At 32.3% G+C, this 26,856-nt stretch overlaps 1 protein-coding gene across 1 annotated transcript in view; it reads right to left on the reverse strand.

Moving 5' to 3' along the window:
* Positions 1-274: 274 nt before the first annotated feature.
* Positions 275-26,856, reverse strand: part of LOC118195030 (prostaglandin reductase 3-like) — a 68,801-nt gene continuing 42,219 nt past the window's right edge. Inside the window, exons 7-11 of the mRNA XM_035366262.2 lie at positions 21,897-21,971; positions 13,835-13,906; positions 10,221-10,388; positions 3,672-3,857; positions 275-431 (exon numbers count right to left, since the gene is read on the reverse strand). Coding sequence (XP_035222153.1) covers positions 381-431; positions 3,672-3,857; positions 10,221-10,388; positions 13,835-13,906; positions 21,897-21,971 — 552 coding nt within the window. The 3' untranslated portion in view covers positions 275-380. The remainder of the gene's footprint in view (positions 432-3,671; positions 3,858-10,220; positions 10,389-13,834; positions 13,907-21,896; positions 21,972-26,856) is intronic.

A 26,856-nucleotide genomic window follows, 5' to 3' on the forward strand; every position in this document is an offset into this window, starting at 1 on the left:
AAGTTCAGGTTTTTACGAGTTTCTTTCATAGCGTAGAAAGTTAACCCTCCAGCAGCTGTTTTCTTCAGTGTAGCTGGTACTACGAGAAGCATCTTTTGCGAATATGCATTGATTTAGAATAAGAAAAACTTCAGAATATGAATAATTTATTTTGCTCTTATGCATAAATTTACACATACAGTGAAATTTTAATTAGCTTATTATTTAAAGATATACTACTTCAGAATTTTTTTTCTATGGATATGCTATTTCATTAAATACAGAAACAAAGAAATTTACAATTTTTGTATGGTAGCTTTATTTTGGATTTTGCAAGGACAGTATTCATACAATTTGTTTTTTAGTTATGCTTATGAAAAAACAATGCAATAAACATAGCTTCAGGAAATCCTGGCAACAACTTTTCCGATACTTTTTCCGCTATGCAGGTGCTAAAAATATACAAGATGTACTGATTAGTATTTTCAAGGTTATAACTAGTTTAATAACAGCTTTATATTTTGTGCCATTAAGTTTCATTTACAGATAGCTCCAATTTTAATGCTAAGTAGGACAAGGAATTCAGTCTTGCTACTAGAATTATATATATATATATATATATATATATATAATTATTATTCTACTAATTAACGCCTTTTACTTGAACAGATAAGAATAGTAATGGAAGGATTTTAATGAATATATAATTTACGATACTTGGAGGAATTATTTATATACAATTTATTTAACAAGATTAACTGCAATCAAAAATCAAAACCGATTATACAGACAAAATAGGAAATAAAAACTCGAGGTTATACAGGGTTGGGTAAATAAAAGTGACTCGGAAAATAGAGTTATTCTGCTTTCCGGGTCACTTTTATTTACCCCATCCTGCGTTGATCTTAATTCAGCTAAATGCAGAAATAAGAAACTTCTCTTTAAGAATGACTTCTTTTAAAATTAATTGAAACCAAATTATCAAAGGGCAGAATAATTTCATAGCAGCTGTCAGCTTATTTTTTTACCAAATCATTCGACAACTGTTCGGAATGGAACGGTAGAGGTCCTTCTATGGCTCTATGTATTACACACGGTATTTGTACGGGGTATAAAAACTGATTTGTAACGGGCTCTAGTACAGCTAACCTTTTTTTTAATCATGGAATGCCATTGATTATTACTGAATGTCGTAACATATTACCTTAAAATTGTTTCAAAAATAAATATAGCACAAAGTTATCCCTAATCCATGGCTTTCTATTTTCGTATTTAAATTTCTCTTAGAGTTAATTTATAAAACAAAATTTTTAAATTACTACACTTTTCGCTCGCAGAAAATGCTTTACTAACATTCCCATTTGTTGTAATTCTTGAGATGTTTTATAACATTCGGATTGCTTTCTAGCTTTTTCCTTTATATTCTTCCACATTTGTATAAGCGACTTAGTGCCGATGAAGCCAGTTTCCAAAACAGCCTTGTTTGCATTTGAGCCTTAGAGAGGAGGATTCAGTAATTTTATTCCAAGCTGAGCTTGATCGGAAATATCCACTCATTTCATTTCATAACACAGTTTATGTGTTTACATCTCCTTCTTTAAGTAAGAGACAGTAAAGTTAGTGCTTTCAACAACGCAACTTTTTTTAACGTGGTTTATCTTGTTGGGATATGAAAACAATTTTTGAAAGTATTTTGTTCTTAATTTTCGTTTATAATTATTACATTCTTCAATAATTATTTTAGTGGAAGCTTTTAACCTCATTTTTTCATAATTTTCATTTTACACGTGCATCATCGCAATTAATTCTTCCCTAGATTTCTAAAGTAATTCATTTTATTTTTTTGTACTCACTTTTTGCTTTATCTCATGTATAAACATGCGATGATATTTCAGATGACTTCCTTGTCTATACTGATTAGAATACTTCCATTGCAATTGTTATCTTATTTCTATTTTTATAAACATACTTCAATGTAAAAGACCTGCCATCATAAACTAGATCTTTTTCGCCTTCATAACCCCACCGGCACCAATTCCATTTTCCTAAAACCTTGCTAAAAGAAGTCCTAACGTAACCAGTACCGTATAGTGCAACAAGTTGCAAAAGGAAAAAAAAAAAAAAAAAAAAAAAAAAAAAACTGCTGCTAGAAATTGGTCTTAAAGAAAGATCAAATGCGAATATAAGCTAGAGCGCACCACATAAGATTTTTGATATAACGAACGGGGGAGGAAAGTATAAACTTCCTCTTCCTCTGCGTTTAAATGAGGGGGTGACAAACGAAAGTTAACATGGGAATGATTGTCAAAAGCTATTTCCGGTCTGGGAATAAAATCATCAAGGCCTCTTTTGGGATGAGGCTATTTGGGTATGCTGGGTCCTTGTCGCTAAATAGTGCATCGTCAGCTAGGTTTCAGAAATACTTATATCACTCAAGCATCTTTCCAGAACTCCAGATATACGCCATAGTTTCCTTCAATCGCTAAAAAATGTAATTTTTACGCTAATCTTTTCTCATTCGCAAATGGAACACTAGTGATTGTTAATTCATTGCTATTTTGGTACAAAATATTAGAAGTTACGTGCAACAAACTCAAGCGGTGACATCAAATAAAGGAGATGAACTGTTATTAAAATCTTTAAGAATAGAAAGCGTGTTTGCATTAACACATGTGTATGATGAAACTAGTATAAAATTTAAAACATTATTTATATATTTTGTAGAGACATTAGGTATTTTTTGAAAGCAGGAAAGATGAAAAATGAGTATTGTCCTCGCCGGAACTCGAACCACGGACCTCTCGAATATGCGCCGAGTGTGCTGACCACAACCCCACGAAGGCATGCTAAGAACGCGGTATAAATACCTTACGATTCATACATATAAATATCATAAAATTATTTACTAACAGAAAGTACAATGGTTGAAAATGATTATGTACTTTAGGACTTAAAACATGCAACGCACATTCTTCAAGTCATACCTGAAAGCAAATGAAGAAATGTATGAAGGCTTTAGTATACAACTTGTCGGCCAAAGCCCTTATCCGGTGTTTATTTTCGCAAACATTGGAAGATATACTTTCAGGCACAAAAGTTTTTTTAAATAATGCAAAAATTCCTATTTGCATGTTTTTAAAGTTAAAAAGTACAGTATAAAACACAAAATTTAACTTTTTACACATTCCCTTCGGTCTCTGTACTTGTACTTAAATTTAGGAAAATTTTATATTCTTTTAAAAAATAAACTCAAAATGGGAAATATATTTAGAATACTGTCGATATTTAAAAGTAAAATTCAGAGAAAAGTTTAATGAATATGCAAGCTTATTTAAATTTAAAATTATTTCGTGGGAATTTTCAACTGTTAAAAACTTTCCTCGCTTTTGAATTAAAATAAAACATTAACGTTCTGCTGCGTCTAATAAAATGCATTTAAAGCATTTAGAGAGTACTTCTTGCTAACTAACTAAAAACTAATGAACAAAAATAATTCATTCGATTTCAGTGCAGTGCATTCAAAACCAATATTATTAAGTGAAGTTAAATATGAAGCCGTATTAGTTTTTCAAAAAACCTCTTTCTTTCAAAGAATTGAGCAGACTATTACTGTGAAACATTCTGTTGAATTCTTTGATTAAATTAAGAACATATTTGAAATATTTGTGTCTAATGTTAGCAATTACACTTACCTCTACTGCTTTTATAATCCCTTCCATTCCAAAGAATTCTGTTCCTGTAGAATCCTTTCCTGTATCGCAAACTGCCTTCAGTTCTCCATTTTCGAGACGTTCGCTTAGATATTTAAAATATGTTCCAAAACATTCAGCATAGTGTAGCACTAGAAATCCTTGAAGAGCTGCAGATTTGAAGAGTAACTGAAAATAAAAGTTTTTATCAGATCCACAATAAATACACAAAAAGGAGTTTTTAAAAGTAGTAAAATAAATTTTGCTTTTAGTTGTATTGCTGTCCTACGCTTCAACAAAATTAAAAGAATATTTCTACGCATATATGTTTACATTAAATGTGAAAATAAATCTATTAAATGAAGCTCAAAGCTATTAAATGTAAACATTAAAAATAATGTAAACAAATATAAATTATCGATATCTTTAATCTTCTAAAATAACAGCTCTTAGTTATTAATCTCAAATAAAATTAGGTATTTGAGCAACCATCTTAACAGAAGTTGCCAAATTTTCCGAACAAGTCAGTTTGGTACAGTTCTTCAGTTTTAAAAAGTAACGAAGCCATTTTTGTATATATTCCAAGTTCCAACGGTTTTTTATAATTAAATAATAGTTTTTCCTTCTTAAACTGAAATTTAAAATATGCCCCTGTAGAATATCTCTGCAGGGAAAAAATTTTGATAAAATTTTCTCAGGAATAAAAACAATTGCCGCAAAGTCTCTAACAGAGACATTTATTTTGAATCTAATGCTTGCAACGATCCCAACGAAATTTATGTGAGAACAAAAATACCAAAAACCCGTTCCTAAATCTGCTTTTTGGGATAAAACGAAAACTATGTGCATAATAATATGTGTATTTGGTAATTTTTTTGCAATAATACTTCATTATTCTTTTCGGTACCTACGTTATCATCGTAAAACTGTCACTAAGCAGAGAGATTTAGAGCCAGTTACGGATAAGTATGAAATGACAAATCACTCGTAACATCTGCATTTTCATTTAATGTAATCCCATGATTCTAGTTAAGCTTACTTTTGTTTTTATGAACAAAATTATAAATTAACTGCTGTTGCAGAATTTTTTCTTTGCATTTTTGATAATTCTAAGTTAAAATATGAAACCTGCCTTCTACAAAACAAGAAGCAGTGGATAATTTTCAAAGTTACGTAATCCTACCCTAAAAATGTAGACATGATATGGTCAGCTGAATATAGCTGACCAAACAGCAATCTATTAGAACAGTTACTACATGCGAGAAGTCTGTACTCATAGCATTCTAAACCGAGCTTTCATAAAATCGGACGGCTTAACAAAATAATAAAAATCGACAAACGTCTTTTTATTAAGCGAGTCGATTACTGATCGTTTATTAAGTAAAAAGGAGGTACTTTTTTTTTCGAAGTCCGTAGGACTAGCACCACTTTAGCGGCATCCTCGCCAAATTCCATGGTTCGATGGCAGCCAACTTTCATTATCGACGGGATAATATGCAAGTACCTTTTTTTCTTTTGTAAAATATCGCTAAATGTGCCAAGATAAACCGTGACCTTCGAGAGGGAGAAGGCCATGGCACTTAATAAACATGGCGGAGTTTTCCGTCCGATGTTATCTTCGGAAGTATTACTTTATCATGTTGCTTAGTTAATTAAAATAGCTGAAAGAAAGGAAGCTTTATATACATTATTTTCACTCTTTAGGCCTTTTACAGATATTTTAATTAACTTTGTTCATAAATATAATTGAAAGAACCGAAGAACAAACGAACATTTTACAAAAATTTAAACTCCGATTGAAAATTGCCACTGTTGGGAATAAATTGAGAAGGGGTTCTTAAGATAATAATTAATATTTTACATAGACTCAAGTATTAATTTATTCGCGTTTCAGAGCAAAATATATAACCAGCAACTTCTCTATCTCCAACGTGTGTAAATGAAATTCTATATAAAATAGCTAATAAATGTGATAACAAATGTTTCATACAAGAAACATACCTAAATCTTATAACAAAAAAGCCTTCCAACATTCATATTTGAAATAAGATAACCTAACAAACAACATACACTATCTTAAAATATTAAAAAATATTTTAAAATAGTGTTTGTTGACATAATTAGTGTATGTGGCAATATTTTAAAAAACACATAAACTATGCAGTGTTTGAAAGTTACCAGAAAAAAGTAACATAACTACTATTTCCAATTAATAAAAAATCATTTAGTGTTTTTCAAATAGCAAGCTGTTAAAAGTACAATAATTAGTAGCAATGCTGATGATTTTTAACATCATTTCTTTCGATCATATGTAAATTTATATGCACTTGTTATAGACAATGGCAGACTCTCACGGCCATTTTATTCATTTTTTCAAATGAATAGCATTCCTTTGGGTACTTTCCCTTGGATACTGCGCAGAAATAATTTTAATAATATACACAATAGTAAGAACTGCACATTTAAATCTGCTCTTCATTAAATAGCGTGCAACAAAAAGGTTTTTCCCATTTATCTTGAATTTTATTACTATCACAAGCATATACAAAAATTAACAATGAAAATGGAATGCATTCAAATGTAATAATTAAAGAACATAACTTGCAACATTCGTATTCATATTATGAGATATACTACAAATTCCATGAGAAAACTAACGGAACTGCAATTTGCACTTAATGTAAAATTTAATGTTTTCTTAAATATTATATGATTAAAAATGCAATAATTATGGATTACAATATTTAGTAGTAATGCTGATGTTACTTAGCATCAATTCTTTCAATCATATGCAGACGTATATACATATTTTTAGCTTCTAAATTTTAGGATAATGGGAATTACGATTATCATTTATATGCTTTTTATTATTTTTTTATTGCCAGTTGTGTATGTTTGTTAGGTTATTTCATTTCAAATATAAATGTTGGAAGGCTTTTTGTTATAAGATTTAGGTCTGTTTCTTGTATGAAATATTTTTTATCATATTTATTAGCTAATTTATATAGTATTTCATTTACGTACGCTGGAGATATAGAAGTTGACGGTTATTTATTTTGCTCTGAAACGTGAATAAATTAATACTTCAGCCTAGGTAAAATATTAATTATTATCTTAAGAACGCCTTCCCAATTTATCATGAGAGTGGCAATTTTCAATCAGCGTTTAAATTTTTGTAATATGTTCGTTTGTTTTTCGGTACTTTCAATTATATTTATGCACAAAGTTAATTAAAATATCTGTAAAAAGCATAAAAAGTGTGTATGTATATAAAGCCTTCTTCCTTTCAGCTATTTTAATTAACTAAGCAACATGATAAAGTTATATTTCCGACAAAATTTAAAAATCCAGATGACTTTCCGACGATAACATAGGGCGGAAAGCTCCGCCATGTTTATTAAGTGTCATGGCCTTCTCCCTCTCGAAGGTCACGGATAAATACGCTAATACGTAACTACTTAGAATTATTATACTGAAAGTACTTTTCAGTAAATTATGTCAAATTATTCTCTTTGGCATCAAGTGACATATCCTTTTTAAGTCTTTCGCATCGAAGTTGTCCCACACGCCCGAGCATTCAGACATCGGCAGGTCGCGTGGAAACGCCTGTATAATTTCCTACCTAGTGCTTTCTCCCGCCATGTTACTGCATTGGTCATTGCTTTCATGTGTTGTTAAATGGCATGTCAATCATTCTTTTGAAGCGACTATAAGTAGTTCTGTTATTTTAATGCACCTTCGTTTTCCTTTGTTTATTGTCAAGGTTTAGCTATTGATGCCTGAAGTTGCAATCTCATCCCAAAAGGGAACTTCACATAGAGTAAAAGGGTCCAAGAAAGAAGTTCTCGCTTTGCTTAAGTAGGTTTTTGCTAGCGCTGTATTATGCAATCATAGACGCGGGCATTTTCGATGTTTGGGGAAAAGAGATTTGGCCCTCTCTCGTTGCGAAAGAGTTAAATCAGGGTTTAATTTCTAAAATTAGAAGTGCCGGAGCTCTATGGCAGACCATCAGGAAAGAGGAATATCGAAAAAGAGTAAATAAGTGAATAAAAATAATTAATTATAAAATAATAAAAATAATTACTAATAAAATCATTAATAATTTTTAAATTAAATAGTTAATTCTCATCAAATTAATATATAAGTATTTAATCGATACTAACAATTAACATTTATGAATTATTATCGTTAATTAATGATTAATCATTAATCAATCAATTAATTATTGATTATTATTTATCAAAATAATTAAATAAGTAAAGTAATTAAAATGAAATAAAATGTAAGGAGGTAAATTAAAATTTAATAAGCGACTTTTTAATATAATTTTATTGCTGCTAAAAATAAAATTTTTGAGATCAAATTTCTACTGAAATTGTTATTCCGTAATTAGGCAAAGGAAGTGCCGGTGCCTTCTTATTTTCCCGACTAGAATTATGATTTATCCCCAAAACTGAGAAGTACCGGAGTCGGGCTCCGATGCAATTTAAGCTTTGTTAAATACATTTACTTTTGGGAACACTTTCCAAAAGATGTTTTACTTTTTATGCTAACTGCAATTTTAAAGCTAGTGTCCAAATAGCCAGCTTTGATAGTAATCACGCTACAAGTTCTAAAATGTGCAAGTAGAATTCTAACCACTGAAAATGTCCTCTTTTTCTAAATGAAAGGCCCATGAATATGACAGGAAACGTGCGTGGCTTGAAAATTTATTGAAGGAATTGTTCCGTGTTGCTTTGACTTAGTTTAGCGCTGTGCAGGCCTTTCTTTCCCTTTCATAATAATAATTCAATCATCGTCTAAGATAAAATTCATTGTTACCATAAACTCCCATGTGATCAAAATGAAACTTGACAATAATTATAAGCTTGTCCCCTCCAATAAAGGGTATTCCAATAAAAATACTATGATTTTAAAACGAATAGCGATCATGTTTAATCAGTGTCACTAATAATTATTTGTGTAGTATGCTCTGGATAAATACACTCTTCACGAACTTCGGTTATTATCTAAAAATTTTATGGAAAGTAAACGTTCGTTTTTTAATATTCAACGTGCACTTCGCGACACTATGATCCAAGTAATCGCTTTTCTGTGCTTGCTGTTTGTCTAATTGCTGAAAAATTTTTAAAGAATTTTACTGTTACGACTATTCTTTCTTCCAAAACAAAAGAGGACATGCAGTTGCAGTGATTAGTGAGAGCTATCGATTGAAGATAACCTTCTTTTTTTTTTTTTTTTTTTTGTTTTTTTTTTTTTTTTGTTTTTGTTTTTGTTTTGTTTGACAGCGTTGATTTAGAGAATATGCGATTCAACTAGACGATTCCACGTGTCAAGCTGCTAACACCACTATCGACATATTGCAAAAAAAGTTTGGTGAAAGGATAATTTCACAAAATGAAATGAGGTTGTCCCGCCAGAAGTTGTCATTAACTCGTTTAGATTGCTTTTTAAAGAGTTATTTGAAATCAATGGTTTATGCAAACAAACCATGAGCCCTTAGTGTTAGGTTATCTCAATATAGTAAAACCACGAGAGCCATCTGCTTAACAGGAGGGATGCCTTCATGGAGAACTTTTAACGGAAAACTGGCTCGTATTCACATTACATCTGGGGAAAACCAACCACGCAGCCAGCCCGTTCGCCTGGAATTGAATCAGAATCAGATCGAGCTACCAGAGGTCTTAACCACTAGGCCATTTGTGATGCCCATATCCCTTGAAGCATTAGCAATAAACATCAAAAGCTGCTTTCGTGACATCAAGTTGAGTTATTGCACTCAATCATCGAAAACTGGGTTCATCAAATTCGTTCATGTGCTCCAAGTTGATGTGGTCATCTAAATGATGTTTTACTCTAAACATATTATAAAAAATTCTGGTTGTATTTGAAATAGTTTTTATTTCATTTTAAAATCATATTCTTACTGGAAGACCGTTTATTATGAAGTTATCCTCTGGAAATTATCAGATTATGTGGTTTCCAGGGGATAAGCAGAGTATTATTATTATTTTCAAAAATTTTACTTATTATTAACTCCTTTATCATAAATCTACACAAGATAATCTGATAAACACATTACTGCACATAAAAATGACATCTCCTTTGCAGCGCCAAGTAAGAACCATAAAATTAGAGATAAAATGCAGGTAACATTTTTCAAAAAGAAACAGAACTCAAAAACACTTGTATATTATAATATAATTTTTAAAATAAGTTATTACCGGATAATTATAATACTGCTGCAATAAAAAGCTTCTGTAAAATATTAATAATATGTAATCAATAAATGACAATAATAATACGTAATCAATAAATAATAATCTTCAAGTATAAGTTCAATTTAAATATATATATATATATATATATGAAGTACTGCTTCAATAAAAAGTATTATTAAGTAATGCTTTATCGAAAAGCAAGGTTTAAAAGAATTCTTATCTATCTAATAATCCACACTCTCATTATATATAATGAAGGAAAATCGTTAATTACATAGTATAGAAAATATTTGAGAATTTAGAACATTTTATACTAAAATTTAAAACTTACCATTTCTGGAATGGAAGAAAGGTCCACTTTTGCTAAAGCTTCTTTGTTTTCCGTCTTATACGAAGAGATGCCCCCAATAATTATAAGCCTACCCTTCTCGCTCAAATGTTTGAACAGAGTTTCAAACACTTTACCTCCTATAGTTTCCCAAATAACGGATATTCCTTTCTGTAAGGCAAAATATAATGTTTTTAATTCGGTTTTAATAAAAAAGGTTTCGGATATAATCATGATTAGTGCAGAGTTAACATATGACTTAAATTGCAAAATTACATTAACACTTCGTGAAAGATAAATAAAAGGCTCATATCAAACGCAAATTTATTTTTAAGCAAAGGCGGGAAACAAGTTTCAATTAGAAGCTGAGTCTTGAGTATCAACGAAATAAATTAAAATACGGAAAACAGACAAGAGAAGATAAATTTTTCGAAATATCAAAGGAAAATATTTACAGAAAGAACAAACTCAAAGTATGCTTCCAGTGCTCTCTTGAAAAAAGATAAGGAAAAATCTTTTTTCGTCTTATTTTTACTACTATTTATAGAGCAGCTGTTTGGTTTTCTCGCTTTGTTTGGGGGCATTTTCGAGCTGCTTGCTCATTTTTGTGATAACCATTTTTGATGCAATTTTCAATATGCAACTTTTATTGGTGTATCTTAAACAAAATAGTTTCTTATTTTCTAGAAAAATGAATTTGTTCTGCAGGTTTTTAATGTATTTTTTTATTGCTAAATAATTTCATCAATTAATTTTGAAAAATTTCAATATTTATATTTTTTAATAACGTTATTCATAAGCAGAAGGATAAGCCTGAAAGTAATACATTTTGTGTGAAAATGTTATATAAAAGTATTTTAACTAATGGCTACACAAATTTGACAAAACTCTAAATTTGAAATTTTTTCATCCAATTCCTAGCATACTCATCTTTACCCAAAGAAGTGCTTCAAATTTATAATGTTCCAAGCTACTGATTTCCTATGTAAATTTTCATTACATTTAGAAAACAACAGTCATAATTTCTTAGTAAAAGCAAACGCTAGGTGATACCTTTTGATCTTCAGTCACATTGTTTTTCGAGGCGGGGGGGATATGTGTAGTGCGAAAGCCATATAAAGTAAATGTCGAAGCTTTGGACTTTTAATCGTTCTTTGTTTGCATACGACCTTCATATTTTGTGATATGCTTGATTTTTACGCGAGTAAGTCAGCTTTTGCTCAGCCCTATGGCGACTAAATTAGTATTTTAGTCGCCATAGGGCTGAGCAAAAGCTGGCCCACAAACCGAATATGGTCCTCTGAATTACTTATTTAGAAATTACTCAATTAAATATAAATATTGTTGAAATACGAAAAAATGATCAGAAAAGGGAGCTTAAGGATTGTTACATGAGAGTTGGAACATTTGGATGATAAAATCGCAAAGGAACATTCGAGATTTCACATTATGTATATACTAAATAATATTTTTTATAACACGGTGTTTGTAGTAAAAATATATGCAAAGCTACAAATGTAGAAAAACGTTTGATTAAGTCGATGCCTCTTTTGCTTCATATCCCTTGAAATTTAAAAGTAGATTTTATATTTAATTGTATATTTAATTGATAAATATTTTATATTTTTAATTTATTAATACTCATATCTACACATGAGTAAACCAATTAAAGCAAAGCATTTCCTGCAAGCTATCGTGATCACACGTTTATCATCAGAGGGTCATCTAAAGCAAAAAATATGAAATTAAGATCCCAAACTACTATTTTAAATTGCATTTTTTAAAAAAAACTTCCACAGGTGAGTAACTCCCATTGCATCCTAGCAAACAATAGGTATACAGCAATATATCATCACACAAGCACCACTGCACTTTGCGACGGTCTTTTCCGCACAATGCACTAAAAAATTACTTTTTTAGCCTGTAGTTAAAAGTATTTACCCATGCCTGGTCTAGATCTGTTTCACGAGTTCTACTTTTATAATGCTGAGAGCAAGTCCACGTAAATTTCAATAAGCGGATGATTGAGGCTCACTTTATTTTGAATAGTAAAATACATTTATTTTATGGTAACCTTGTAGAATGAACCAATGCCCTCGCCGGGACTCGAACCACGGAGCTCTAGAATTCGCATGGAGCGTGCTGAAAACTACACTACGAAGGCGTGATAAGAAGGTAGGAGAAATACCTTATACCTGATAACAACTACAAACATTCGCTATCTTAAGCAAGTGCTTTATTATTATTACGGTCCCATCTCATTGGTCGCAAATATGATCGCAAACAGGTATAGTCTGCCCATCAGGCGTAGAACTCCGAGTAAAGTTACAGTTTTCGCGCTAGTAACCCAATTCCAATCCGTCTTTACCCTCAGCTTTCAAAGGAATTATTTCAGTTGTTTTAATTTTTTTAACAACTGATGACGCCAATAGCTGTACTTCCTTCCTCTCATTGTTGTCGCTTCAGCACAGGCTTCACTTTCGTCATTTGCACTCCTGCAGCTAAAGAGAGAAGTTTCTTTATTAAAACCTTCAAAACAAGTCCTGCAAGTTTATGTCTACGCTGATTCTTCTTACTTTAGCATTTCTAATAAGAGATAGTAAGTTTAAAATTTATTATTGAGGGATAGTTGTCCTTGCGGCAAGAAAATGCTTTAGATGTAGTATCAAAAGCAGTCCCTGAAATATAGCAACCGCAAATTTTATGTAATATGTAAACATGTTTGTGATGAATTTTCTAACTTTTCTCTATTATATCTTGGTGATAATCTTGGCGCTGCTTCAATAATAGCCATGACAATACACATCAAAACGGCATTGTAAAAAAAGAAGGAAATAAGGATGTTTATCTAATAAATTTACATTAATCTGGAAAAAAAATCTGTTGATGTAGAAGATTTTTCGAGAGGTTAGTGGTACGAAAAGAAAGTTGCTCTCTATTAAAATTATTATGGAGCTTAGACAGATAGTCCTGATGTGTTTTACCTAAGTTAAATAATGTAATCCATTAGTTTCTTAATAAATAAAATGCAATCCTCGCAGGAATAATTAAGCATTTCATTTCTAAAATAAATTTACAGGAACACATGTAAATAGCTGAAAGCTGGTAACGTAATACATCTTATGCACTCTGAACGAAACTTTCACATTCGAGGAATTTTCCTAAAGAGCGAAATTTAAATTTGTCCGACAAAATTAAAGATGTAAATGGTGTTAACGTAAATCAAAAGTCTGTAAATAAAGGTTATGCACCATTAAACTAAAGAATTTTAAATCTTAAAATGTAGCTTTTTTAAATAATGTACATAGCCAATTTAAATATTTAACAATAATTCTCGATATTTATCTAACACTAGCTTATAACTCTTTGATGAGATTTATAAGCTATGATTTTTTGGAGAATTTGTTGGAATGAAAAAACAAAGCTATGAAATTTCTACATTAACTTTTCATGAGCAACAGACTGTCGTAATATTTGAATAAATGCCAAATAACGTTTCAAGCAATTTCAATAACTTTGTTAAATCAAACTAGCATTCTTAAGAACTGAACCTACAGCTAGTAACTTAACTATTTCAGATTCATTATACAAAAATTTTAATTTTTTTTTTTTTTTACCTCATATTCCTTGGAGAGAATTTCGTCGAGGTCTTCTGTCTTGTAGTTAATTATACGATCGCAACCGAATTCCTATAAGTCACAAATATATGTTTTAAACATTAAGTTGTTAAATAAAATGAAAAAAAAATACATTTCTAGTGTTAAATTAAGTAATTATCTATTTTAATATTGATTTACTTTTAAGGAATAAGTACTAATTTAGTTACAATTTACTAATTTAGTTATTTTGTGCCGATTATGACAGAATGTAAAATAAAAGGCAATCGACATTTTTATACTGAAGAGATTAAGTTTCAGATGTTTTACAATTAGTTACATTGATAGTTACATAGGGTAAATGGATTGGATTATTTAATTATGGCTATCTGCCTAAAGGGAGGGATGCCTACGTGGAGGACTTCCTAAGGGAAACTGGCTCGTATACACGTTACACATGGGAAAAACCACGAAAACACCCATGCAACCAGTCCGTTCGCGGGATTCGAACCTCGGACTAAACTACCAGTGTTCAGAGTCTTTACCGCTCGGCCGCTGGTGGGCCTACATTGGGTAAACTATTGTGGATTGAATAGTTATATAGGGTAAACTACTCAATCCTTTCTATTAAATAATAAAGAATCTGTGTATTGATATGCACACACACTGCGTAAAGAAAAAAAAAAGGGCGGAATAGTTCTATATCTCCCTGGCCTGAGTTCTATCTCTGTGCTTAGCTGATTGACGAAATTCAAATTGCGTTTTTCCTGTCTCGAAAGCGCAACTTAGTATATATATTCGATTTATATATAGCATTGTTCTAACATAGGTATTTTGACGCAAAATCGGACTTTTTACGAAATAACATGCCAAAGTTTTTCCATATTTCTGTTCTACGACTCAAATTATGCCTAAATAGTAAATTTTGTAAAATTTGATACAAAATTTACAGAGAAATTCAAAAATTTATCTTGGCGCTTTCTTTTTTTCAGTTTGCGCCAATAATAATTCTCTTGTCGAACTTCTTAATGTATAACAATCTATTTTCCTTTCCTGTTTTTTCGGTGTAGACGAGAGGAAAAACGGTCATCGTTCACACTTTTAAATAATTTAAACAAAGTGCGTAAACCACATTTGACCTTATATCGCTGAGAATGAATATGCCAAACTTCAAAACACGCCAAAATGTAAATTCAGGTATATCTTAAAAAAAAATTGAATAAAAAAAATTTTTTTTCAGGTATGGTTAGAAATACATCCATTTTAAAGACCGTAAAATTTACATCCGTTTTGAAGACCGTAAAAAAACTGCAGCGAAAATGTATGCGCAAAAGCGTCAAATCTAGCAAACGCGCCCATTTAACTATGGAGGTAGGAAGTAAGAGTAGGAAGTCCTTTCCTACCTCCATGCATTTAACAGCACGCCAAACCTAGCGTAAGCGCTGATTTCAGATAGCGTAAGTTTATATAGTTCTATATTTTTTAAAACGCCATTGAAATAGTAGCTTAATTTTTAAATCCTTTTTTGATTTTAACTCCTTTTTTGATTTTAACTCCTTTTTTGATATCCTATGGATTTAACAATTTGAGAATTGCCCATGGGGAATAGTCTGCAATAGAGTTTTGGGTAAGGTGCAGAATCAACCACTGCTTGACGCGTTTCTAAGAATAGCACATACTCGGTATCCATGTACACAGCGACCTATTATCACTTAAAAAAATCCCAGAATTGTACAAAAATGGCACTGCGCACACCCTTGACTTTATCTATGTACACATCGACCTATTTTCACTTAAAATGTAAAAGAAAATTGACAAAAATCCAATTGTTTTTACCCTTGTAAAAAGCGGCAAACAAATAAGTGGGCGATTCTGCTCTTTACCGAGAATATTTTCAAAAAAAAAAGGCATCATTCATTATAGAAAATTACGTTTGAACAACCAACGAGATGAAATTATGCTTTAACGATAAGTCGGTAGCGAAATAGCGATGCAGGCATGCATTCAGTTATGTTTAGCCTTTTTTATATAAATTATAATAATAAAAAGTATTATATGAAATTAAAACATCAATCTTAGATATTTATTTACTATTATACTTCCTTTCTTGCATTAGGGTTGCCGCAATCATTTTTGGCAGCACTAGCATCAACAATAGTTTGGCGATTTTTTACGGCCCTCAAAACCGAATAGTACCCTATTTTAAGATGATGGTAAAAATTTTATAGATTAAAATTCAATTTTTTTTAATTTATAAAAATTTAAAAATACAAATTTTAAGAATAAATCATAAAAATGGATGAATTTTATTTGAAATGAACCTGAATTTCGAAATATGAAAGAAAGAATCAAAAGGGTTTAATAAAAAAAAGAGATATTAATAAATATATACCAAACTCAATTAACATTGAGCAGCTAAAATTTGAGAGCTAATTTTTTAAAAACTACGTGCGATTTTTACAAAACTTGGCAGTTTGACGTAATTTGAGTTGTAGAATCGAAATATGGAAAAAAAATTGGCATGTCATTTCAGAAAAAGTCCGATTTTGTGTCAAAATACCTATATTAGAGCAGTGTTATATATTGTGACGATACAGCTACTAGCACCCCCGCGGGCACAGGTGCTGAATTATAACTTCCTGTTTGTTCGCGGACGAAATGGACCATACCTGCAATAGAAGGACTGCAGATAAAACCCCCTGGGAGTTTCCGGACACAAGGAACTAATTATGTTTCTCTTCGCAGATAACAAAACGAGTGAAATCTTTGTGTAAGAGTTCTTCATGTGATTTTGAGGTGACAGGACGCATCTTTTACGTTCTAAACCACGCCAGTGATTTCGGTCGAACAATAGTTTTTTTTATGCTGTAACTACAGTAAAAAGGACGCTTTGTCCGGATATCAATAGAGTTTTGCAGATATTACAGACCGTCAGGTTCTGAAGTGCAGCACGAAAAGTTACGAACATCAGTTAGAAAAAGTGATTACAGCTCTTCGAAGCGACGAGATCAGTAAATCCATGCAGAAATTACAGAGCGTCAGGCTCTAAAAATTCATCTCAAGATTGTGGGACAGTCATTGTCCGGATATCAACAGTGTTTTGCAGATATTACAGACCGTCAGGTTCTGAAGTGCAACACGAAAAGTTACGAACATCAGTTCGAAAAGGTGATTACGGCTGTCCGAAGCGGGGAGATAAGAAAATCCATGCAGAGATTGCAGACCGTCCGAGTCTGAAATTCATCTCGAGTTTGTAGGACAGCCATTGTCCGAACATCATCAGTGTTTGCAGTAGTACAGACAGCCAGGCTCTGAAGCGCAGCACGAATTTACGAACATCCGTTCGAAAAGTGATTTACAGCTCTTCGAAGTGGGGAATAGAATCCACGAAGAGGTTACGGACATCAGTCCACAAAAAGAGGAACGACAGTCTCCTGAAATAAGCTCATCTTTAAGCGGGGTGATAAAGGTGTTACTTGTGCGATCATCTTTGTGTTCGAGAAATTTACCGCAGTGAGCTTGTGGGACAATTATTGTCCGAAGATCATCAGATCATTGTGATGTGTAGGGTATTGAAAAAGTGATATGTGGGTGATCACCCTTGTGATCGAGAAAATTTAGATCATCAGCTCTTGTGTGTGTGCGTTATAGGTGCCTGGATCATCAGTGTCCATAAAATCTTAAATTGTGAGAAGCGAAGTTTCTAATCTAGACGGGTAAGTACCTTGGATTTTTATATTGAGGCAGTAAAGTAATTTAATTTATTTCTGTAAATCAGTATGTAAGTTCACATAACTGTTTTAAGTCAACTTGTTCCTGTAAAGCTTAAAGAAATGTGCTTTTTGGGTTTTATGTTACAATAAGAAAGTATAAAATTTAGAATTTAAACCTGTGTTAATAGATTTTTTTTAATATCTGAAATGTTAATGTGTTGTGCTTAAATTAAACTTATATATTGGATTGTGTAAAGGAGTAGAATTACTGTAACTTGAAGGTTTTAATGTTAGGTGGCATTCTGACATATCATTTCTAAGACGTTTTGAATATTATAAATATTAGAATTTCAGTTAAGGTGTGTCAAACTTTATTTGTGTAAGAACTGAGATTTTTTTTTTCTATTGAAGGAGTAAAAGGTGAATGATAAAACCCCCAGTATCTTTCCTTTTAACTGTTGGCATATTAATGTTCATTACTAGCATATGGATAGGTATTGTGTAATTTATTGTATTTCTGAATGCATATTTCAACATATCCCAAATTTGAGGAAAGTATATTGTATTATCATAAGCAAGTGTGTTTTACGCAACTGAATTTAAAGCTTTTCAGAGGATAATATTATTTGTAGTTTCATACGTCCTCAAGTAGACAATTTTTGCTTTTATTTTTGAATGCATAATGTGCATATTATAGTGTAAACTATCTTGTTTTGTCTAACATCTGTAAAATAGGTTGTGAAAAAAATTATAAAAGTTTAATTTTTACTCTCTCTTGTGAAAATGATATCTGTTTAAATCAATTGTATGTATCCGCAGTGTGAGGGAGCTAAAATTGTTAGGATCATAATTTTGGTTACATCATGGCATTCTTAGCAAAATTTAGGAAAGAGGATCTTAAATCCTTGGCTGAAAAGTTAGGGGAAAAAGTTACCCTGAACTTAGGATATTGGATTTAAGACAGCTGATTATGGGAAATGAATCTATGAGGAGGAACTAGTGAAAGGCCTGTTAGAAAATATCACTTCAACGAGGCTTGAGAGAGAAAAAAAGGAGCAAGAAAGAATTAGGAGAGAAGAAGAAGAAAGGCAGGATAGAATTAGAAGAGAAGAAATGGAATTTGAATTATCCAAGTTACGTTTACTAGCCGCGAACGGAAATGACTCTGGAAATGGTGGGAATGAAGAAAATGGACTAAAAAAAAGCCGTTACGATCTAAAAAAATGATGCCAAAATTTGATCCTGAAGAGAACGATATCAGTTTGTATCTAGTCATGTTTGAGCGCCAAGCAAAGCGTGCGAATCTTCACCAATCAGAATGGGTTTCGGTTTTATTGACAATTTTGCCAACTGACATAGTTCAGCTGATTATGCGAGAACCAGAACAGCAGGCTTATTATTACGCTTATATAAAAGGGATACTGCTTAAAAGGTTCAAACTTAGTCCAGAAAAATTTCGCATCAAATTCGTGCAATCTCAGAAACACCCCCAAACCACTTGGAGAGATTTTGCCTTTGAATTAAGGAACTACTTTGAAGAATGGATTGCAGGTTTGGAAGTTACGGATTTTGAACTTTTAAAGGAGCTCATGATAACGGACCAAATGCAGCGTCGTGTAAATTCCGAAGTGCGGCAACATTTTATTGACGAATGGTCGAAGATAACGACTCCAGAGAAATTAGCGGAAATGCTGGAAGAATATGAAAATGTGCGTGAACCCCGTAAGAAGATCTCTCCTGTTCATAGTTCGGAGTCAAAAAGGGAAAATATAAATAATTTAAATTCGAGGGATCCGCAAAAGTATCACCAGTCTGGAGGGGAAGATAGATATGCCTCTGACAGAAAGGAACATCTCCGGAATCAGGATGAGCGTCAATTTGATATGAGAAGACCCCTTAAGTGCTATTCTTGTGGTTCAACCCAACACTTAAGGATTCAATGTCCGGAAATTAAAAGGGATCTCAAAACTCCGTTTATTCTAAATAGAGTCCAGGAGATTGAAGAAGATTGTTTAGCCCCGTATGTAACGATGGCTAAAGTGAACGGTTTTGATCTTCCAGTTTTGAGAGATACCGGGTCATGCATTGACGTAATTTGCAAGAAATATCTCACTCCTTCGATGCTGAAGGGCGAGACTGTTTGGGTAAAACACCCGTTTGGTGAGGCCCCAATTTGTGTACCCTTAGCAAACGTTACAATAGAAGGAACTTTTGGCCAAGTAACAGCAAAAGCAGTGGTCACTCTAAATGAATTGGAACATTATCTGTTTGGAAACAGAACCGCCGAAAAATTAGCCGTAGATCAACACGATAAACTTTTCTTTCAGGTGAAAACAGGTATTCGAGCTCCGAGTCAATCAAAGAATGAAATGGGGAAAAGTTGTCCACTGGAGTCTGAACGAGGCGAACTCGAATCCTCAAGCGAAGTTTCTCCCCTCATTATAGAAAGGGGTAAAGTCTTGTCTCAAACACAAAGGATAGAGAAAACAAATTTCTTTCTGCCTGAAACGAAAGTGAATTAACTATGACTGCCTACAATAAAATATTCTTTTATAGCGGACCTACAAAAGAAAAGTGACGTTGTAAAGCCATCTTGTGACTTAGTCGCGTTAAACGATCACAGTAATTCTTTGGGAAAGGTGTACAAGTTAAGAATTACCTTTTCGGTTCGGCACGAACAAGAAACTGTAGATAAGCTAAATGACGTTTCGTACCAACCAGGCTCGAGAGGTTTGCGAATGCCTAGAAATTCCGTAGGAGAATTGCCCAAGACACCTAGTAGTGTAAATTTACAAAGGAAAGTAGAAGAATCCCCAGTTTATCATTTATCTATACTAGTGCCTGATACTGAACGGTCAAAGGGGATTAAATATAGCTACTTCATGAATGATGTAAATCCAACTTGTAATGAAGTGGGTTTTAATGATGTTAAAGCCCAATTAAATGTACATGTTTATTTTGAGGTCAAATGTAGTAGTTCTCATCCAGGTGTTGAGAGTTTATCACAAACGGAAAATTAAAAATCTGCAAGGTTTACCTTTTCAGCCTGGCTAGATATATAATTAATATTAAACTTAGGACTGTATATTGTATATTACATTTTTTCAGAAAATTATACGTTCTTTATTTGTATGTGTATAATTAAGTTTATTTCTCAGTATTATGTTGATTAAATGTTTCTTTTACTGGCCTCAATATAGTTCTTGTTATATTGTCCTTGGTACTTAGCCCAGTGTTGTTGTAAAATCTATTAATGCTAATAACTACTAATTAGTTTACTTTGAAAACTTGCTGTGGTAGCTACCGGGAATTGGAGTTCTGAAAAGCCCCGGGAAGAAAAGGGGTTGTGACGATACAGCTACTAGCACCCCCGCGGGCACAGGTGCTGAATTATAACTTCCTGTTTGTTCGCGGACGAAATGGACCATACCGGAAAAAAGCAGGACTGCAGATAAAATCCCCTGGGAGTTTCCGGACACAAGGAACTAATTATGTTTCTCTTCGCAGATAACAAAACGAGTGAAATCTTTGTGTAAGAGTTCTTCATGTGATTTTGAGGTGACAGGACGCATCTTTTACGTTCAGTCGAACAATAGTTTTTTTTATGCTGTAACTATAGTAAAAAGGACGCTTTTTTGCGTCCAATCTGCGTTAGCGGATATTGTATGATTTAGAGCTGTAATGATCAGTTTATTTTTATGTTTTAATCAAGAAATCTATTTTAGTTCATGAAATAAATAATTTAAAAGACAACCTGTCTTTCTTTCACCCGACACGGGTGTACCGACGTTACAATATAAATATAATACATATCTTAAGTTGCTTTTCGAGACATGAAAACGCGATTTGAATTTCATCAATCGGCCAGTAGAACGAGAGAGATAACTGTCCTTTTTAGTCCAAAGGTTATTGATATTAGTTATATTGCACTAAATGTGCTCATTAAAATCATTATACATTTTAGCTTTCCATAATTACTATTTTAAGAGGTTAGTATTATATAAATTGGTAAACTTAATACATATTTTGTTATCAAATTTATTGGAAACGATATACGATGTATGAAAAATAATAATCGTTCTGGTATAAGAGCAATCCAACTCAGCTCAGGAATAAATATGGTTTAAACGATGTATCAGAAACTGAAGGAATTTATATTTTTAATTCTTTTTTTCGATAAGGAGAAAATTACATTTAACTGAAAATTTTACTAATGTTAATTTACTGAAATTTTAAAGCCAAATTCCTTTTCTATATTTCTGGAGTGTAAAATTTAATATTAATTGATTATTTCAAATTACTGATTTCCATAATACTATGGATTAGAAATGAAAACTTAAATAGACTTTAAAAATCAAATTTTTAATTACTTTTAAAATTTTTTCCTTCTCTGCAGTTGAACAAGTTCCTATGACATGGCAACCAGCAGCTTTGGCCCATTGAACCTAAATAAAAAAAGAAATTGGCATTTTATTAATGAAATACATAAAAACAATTGAATACACATATATTTAAGATTTTAATTTAAGAAATAATTATTTATTGTTGAGAAGTTTCCAAATATTGCTTTAATAAATGCTAATTTTGGTAGCTTTAAAAGGATCTTGTTTAATTCTAAATCAGAAAGCAACTTTATTTTAAAAAGAATTTGAGAATAAAATTTGATTTGAAAGTTGTTTTCAATTACATACATGGGACATTGTTAAAAACATATAAAATTTCATCATTTTACGAGTAAAATCTTCCGATTTCATTATAAATTACAAATGAATTTTATTTCAAATTTGCTTCATATAACCTACAGTTCCTTTAAAAATAAGTCAAATTTTCTGCATCAAATACAAGAAATTCTGAGAAAACTGTCATGAATGACCAAATATAGTAATACCTCGGTTATGTCATTAATGCGGTCCAGAACTTTAGATGTATACCAAACTCACTTTTCCAATAAAAAATAAAGAGAAAGTAGTAAAAAAAATCCCATTTTGATTATTATAACACTGTTTTAATACTAAACTACAAATACTGTGCATGAAATATATACTGTATATAAATGCTTTTCTGTTATTCAGATAAAAAGCAATTTTTAACATGTTCATAATCAATTTTACTCGGCATATGGTATGCAACAGCCAAGTCCCAGATAAATACGCCGTTTTCATACTTTTCAATAATCTCTTCCTCCATTTACACAACGAAGAAAATGATCCTAACCATTTTCTTCGTTCCTCCTTATCAACCTTTCATAAATCTTGTTGTTCCTAAAACTCATTGTAATGAATTTATAAAATATTTAAGTGAAGCAAATCATTTGAAAATTCAGTTATAAAACTGGCTGTTTTACTGAATAGTAGCCACAGGCATACTGACGATCGTGGCTCAAGATAAATATTTAGTGATGTTCACATTTCCTTTTCATTTCTGCAATTATGTTAAAAATGCATTAAAATTGCATATTCCTGTCATTTAATGTGTAATATACAAAACTTCTATAAAGATTCAAATCGGTCAAATTACTTAACACTAAAAAAGCTAACTCGGGCGATATGGTCTTTTATTAGTCGCTAATGGAAAGAGCAAACAATTCTTGAACACCAGATTTATGTACATCTGTACCAATGCGAATGGGGCTACCAAGAATTCTGGAAATTTACCAAGGTGCTGATGGCTATAAGTCTTGTCACTTAAGATGCAAGCACCTTCATGCAAGGCGACGATTATTAGCGAAGAGAGAAGCCATCATAAAGCCGCCGGCACTTGGACAAAAGATGCTTTCTTCAAGTTCTGCACTGGTGTCGGTACCTTTATGAGGTTATTTTACCATTACCTTTTGTATTAGTTGAGAAATGCTTGGCGCCAGAGCGGAATGTTGGCTAATGGCGCATGCGCCGCCGGAATTGGCGTTGAAATGTATTCTGTGAGAAACTTGATTTATGGTACATTCGAAGTTGCGATTTATATGTTACGCTGTAAGGTGGAACCTAGCGCCTGAGTGTCGCTATGGAAAATAAATGTATTTAAACTGTGTAATGTGTGTGGAGTTATTTTATTACGATATACAGCTATCGACGGGAAATAGAATAAGTCATTTCAAGTTTTGTGGCCAATCAGAGCCGGAAGAGCTAATAAAGTTTATGAGAGTACGAATTTACTTTCGGTTTGTGAAATGAAGAATTATATAGGATACTTCAAGATTGAAGTCCTGTAGAAACAAAAGGGTAAGTACCCTCCTCCTTTTTGAAGCTCATTGTACCATTTTGAAGCTCTTTATTTGTTTATTGACTTTTGCTAATTAAAATGTCACTAAAGGAGATATTAGCGAAAAAAACGTACATTAAAAACACAGTTAACAAAGGGTTGCGGACGAAAATGTCCAAGGAAGTGACTTGGAAGTACTAAAGAATAAATTTAAAGTGTTTGAGACAGAAATAAATTCTAATTTCGATTCTTTGTTCGGGTTATGTTCGGAAGAAAGTATTGACGCTTATGTAAAAGAGAAAGAAAAGATTGACGATATTCTCTTAGATGTAGAAGTCGAATTAAATCGTAAATTAGCTAAACTTTCCAAAGAAATTAAATCGGAGCTTTCGGTTTGCACGAATACTGAGAACAATGTTAAATTACCCAAAATTAATTTGCCAACGTTTTCGGGTAACTTACATGAGTGGCTTTCATTTAAAGATATCTTTTTAGCCAGTGTTGATTCAAATCCTAATTTAACAGATGCAGTCAAATTACAGTACTTAAAATCTGCGCTAAGAGGTGATGCTTATCGTATTGTGCAGTCAATATCCATAGTTGACTAATTATAAATTAGCCTTTTCATTACTAGAAGAAAGGTTCTCTAATCACCGTGAACAAGTGTATGCTCATCTGAGACGATTTATGAATATGCATCCTATGCAAAATGAGTCTGCGTCAGCAATATTAAACTTAATTGACATTACAAATGAATGCGTGAGATCATTAGAAGTTTTAAATCAGAGTGTTAACGGTTTTTCTTCCAATGTGTTTGCATACATTTTAGGGCAAAAATTAGATCCTAACACCAAAATATGGTGGGAAAGAAAATTAGAGAAAGAGAATTTGCATAATTTAACAGATCTTATAGAATTTCTTAAAGATCATGCAAGAACTCTGAACGCTTCAAATAGTGTGACTAACACAAAAAAAAGTTACACATAGAGTTACCGCTGTCGTTTCTAACGCAAATGAAAAACATATGCAGAATTCGTGTAGGTTATGTAATTTGAGCAATCACAAGCTTTTTAATTGTCCTGAATTTCAGAAATTAAGTGTAAAAGAAAGGGTAGAATTTGTGAAAAAACAGAATTTATGTTTTTGTTGTTTTAATTGGCACAGTGTGAGAAATTGCCGTTCTAATTACTTGTGCAAGAAGTGTAAGAAAAAACATAACTTTCTCTTGTGTTATCAAAACGAAAATAATTCCGTTGGAACCACAGTAGAAACAGCAGACACTTTAGATCAGGAGTTGGGTGATCAAAACAGCAATGCGTTAAATGTACACGCACCTGCATTTCAAGCTAAAACTCAAAACGAAACCTTTACAGCCGCTACGGGTACTAATAGTGGGAAAAACGTGATTTTATCTACTGCCTTTGTAGTCATTGAGACTAACGATGGAACTTTAATTAAGGTGAAAGCGTTATGTGATAGTGGAAGTGTTTCTTGTTTTTGTACCACTGAATTAGCGGATATACTTAATTTAAAAAGGGAAAAGACAAATATTTCGGTTTGCAGTATATCAGGTATTTCAACTACGATAAAAAGAAAAGCAGTTACCATTATCTGTAATCAGGAACAAACGTATAAAAGGAAACTAGAGGTTTTGGTAATTCCAAAAATAGCAGGTTTAACTCCCGCAAAGTTTATCGATGTTAGTAACCTTGTGATTCCTGAAAAGGTGAATTTAGCGGATCCGAAATTTTATAAACCAGAGAAAGTAAACCTGTTGCTCGGCGCGGAAGTTTTTATGATATGTTACGAGCTGGTAAAATCTATGTTCCTAACACAGGCTTGATATTACAAAATAGTGTGTTTGGATATATAGTTAGTGGAAATGTAAATGATTCACAGAGAAATAATTTATCGTATTGTGGGTTAATAAATGATAATTCAGAGAGTGAACTGAAAATGTTTTTCGACCTAGAATCATTAGGCATTGAAGATGATCCTTATTGTCATGAGGAAGACAAAGCATTGGAAATATTTAATAAGACAGTTTGTTTTAAAGCTGGTCGCTACGAGGTTACTTTACCTTGGAAAAGGGACTGGAGGGAATTAGCCGATAATTACCGAGTAGCGGAAAATAGATTAAAAACTCTTGCATAGCGAATGAATTATGACAAAACACTGTTTTCTACATATAGTGAAATATTAGATGATTATCTCAAGCAAGGTATCATTGAAAGAGTGTCAGATGGAAAAATACCTATCGGTAAACCAGTGTTTTACCTACCACACCAACCGGTATTTAGAGAAACCAGTGCTTCAACGAAGACTAGAATAGTGTTTGATGGCAGCTCACATGAGTTCGGGCAGCTATCACTGAACGATTGTCTATGGACAGGGACAAATTTAAATCCTAATATGCTCCATCTGCTAATTAATTTCCGATTAAATAAAGTTGCAATTTCAGCGGATGTAGAAAAAGCATTTTTGCAGATTGCTTTGGCAGAAAAGGATCAAGACTCAGTGCGATTCCTGTTTGTGGAAAATACACAATTAAATGATCTAAAACTAGCGACATATAGATTCAAGCGCGTAAATTTTGAGATTAAGTCAAGTCCGTTTTTGTTGGCTGCAACAATTAAAGAACACATTAGAAAATATCGAGATGAGCAGCCAGATGTATTTGAAATATTGAATTCTTGTGTTTATGTTGATGATTTTATTACTGAACAGGACAGTGTAGATGAGGCTCTAAGCTTATCGCGAAAAGCTAAACAAATTATAAGTGCAGCAAATATGAACTTGCGTAAATGGGTATCCAATGATCCTGAGCTGATGAGAAAATGGGAAAAGGAAGATTTCGAGATCCATCCACATAAAATCAATGAATCAAACGAGACACTTAAGATCTTGGAATATCTTGGGATACTAATGAAGACAGTCCGAGTATAGACAAAGATAGTTTGATAGAATTCCTTAAGAATAAGCGTAATACGAAACGGTTCATCTTGAAAACTGCCGGGAAGATTTTTGATCCCTTTGGGTTAATAACTCCATTTACCGTTAGACTTAAATTCTTGCTACAAGAACTTTGGGTTCGAAAATTGACATGGGATGATGAACTACCTACAGATATCT

The sequence above is a fragment of the Stegodyphus dumicola genome, chromosome 1 (assembly GCF_044657685.1).
Source record: "Stegodyphus dumicola isolate Sdum_Otavi_A_Nest chromosome 1, ASM4465768v1".
Taxonomy (NCBI): domain Eukaryota; kingdom Metazoa; phylum Arthropoda; class Arachnida; order Araneae; family Eresidae; genus Stegodyphus; species Stegodyphus dumicola.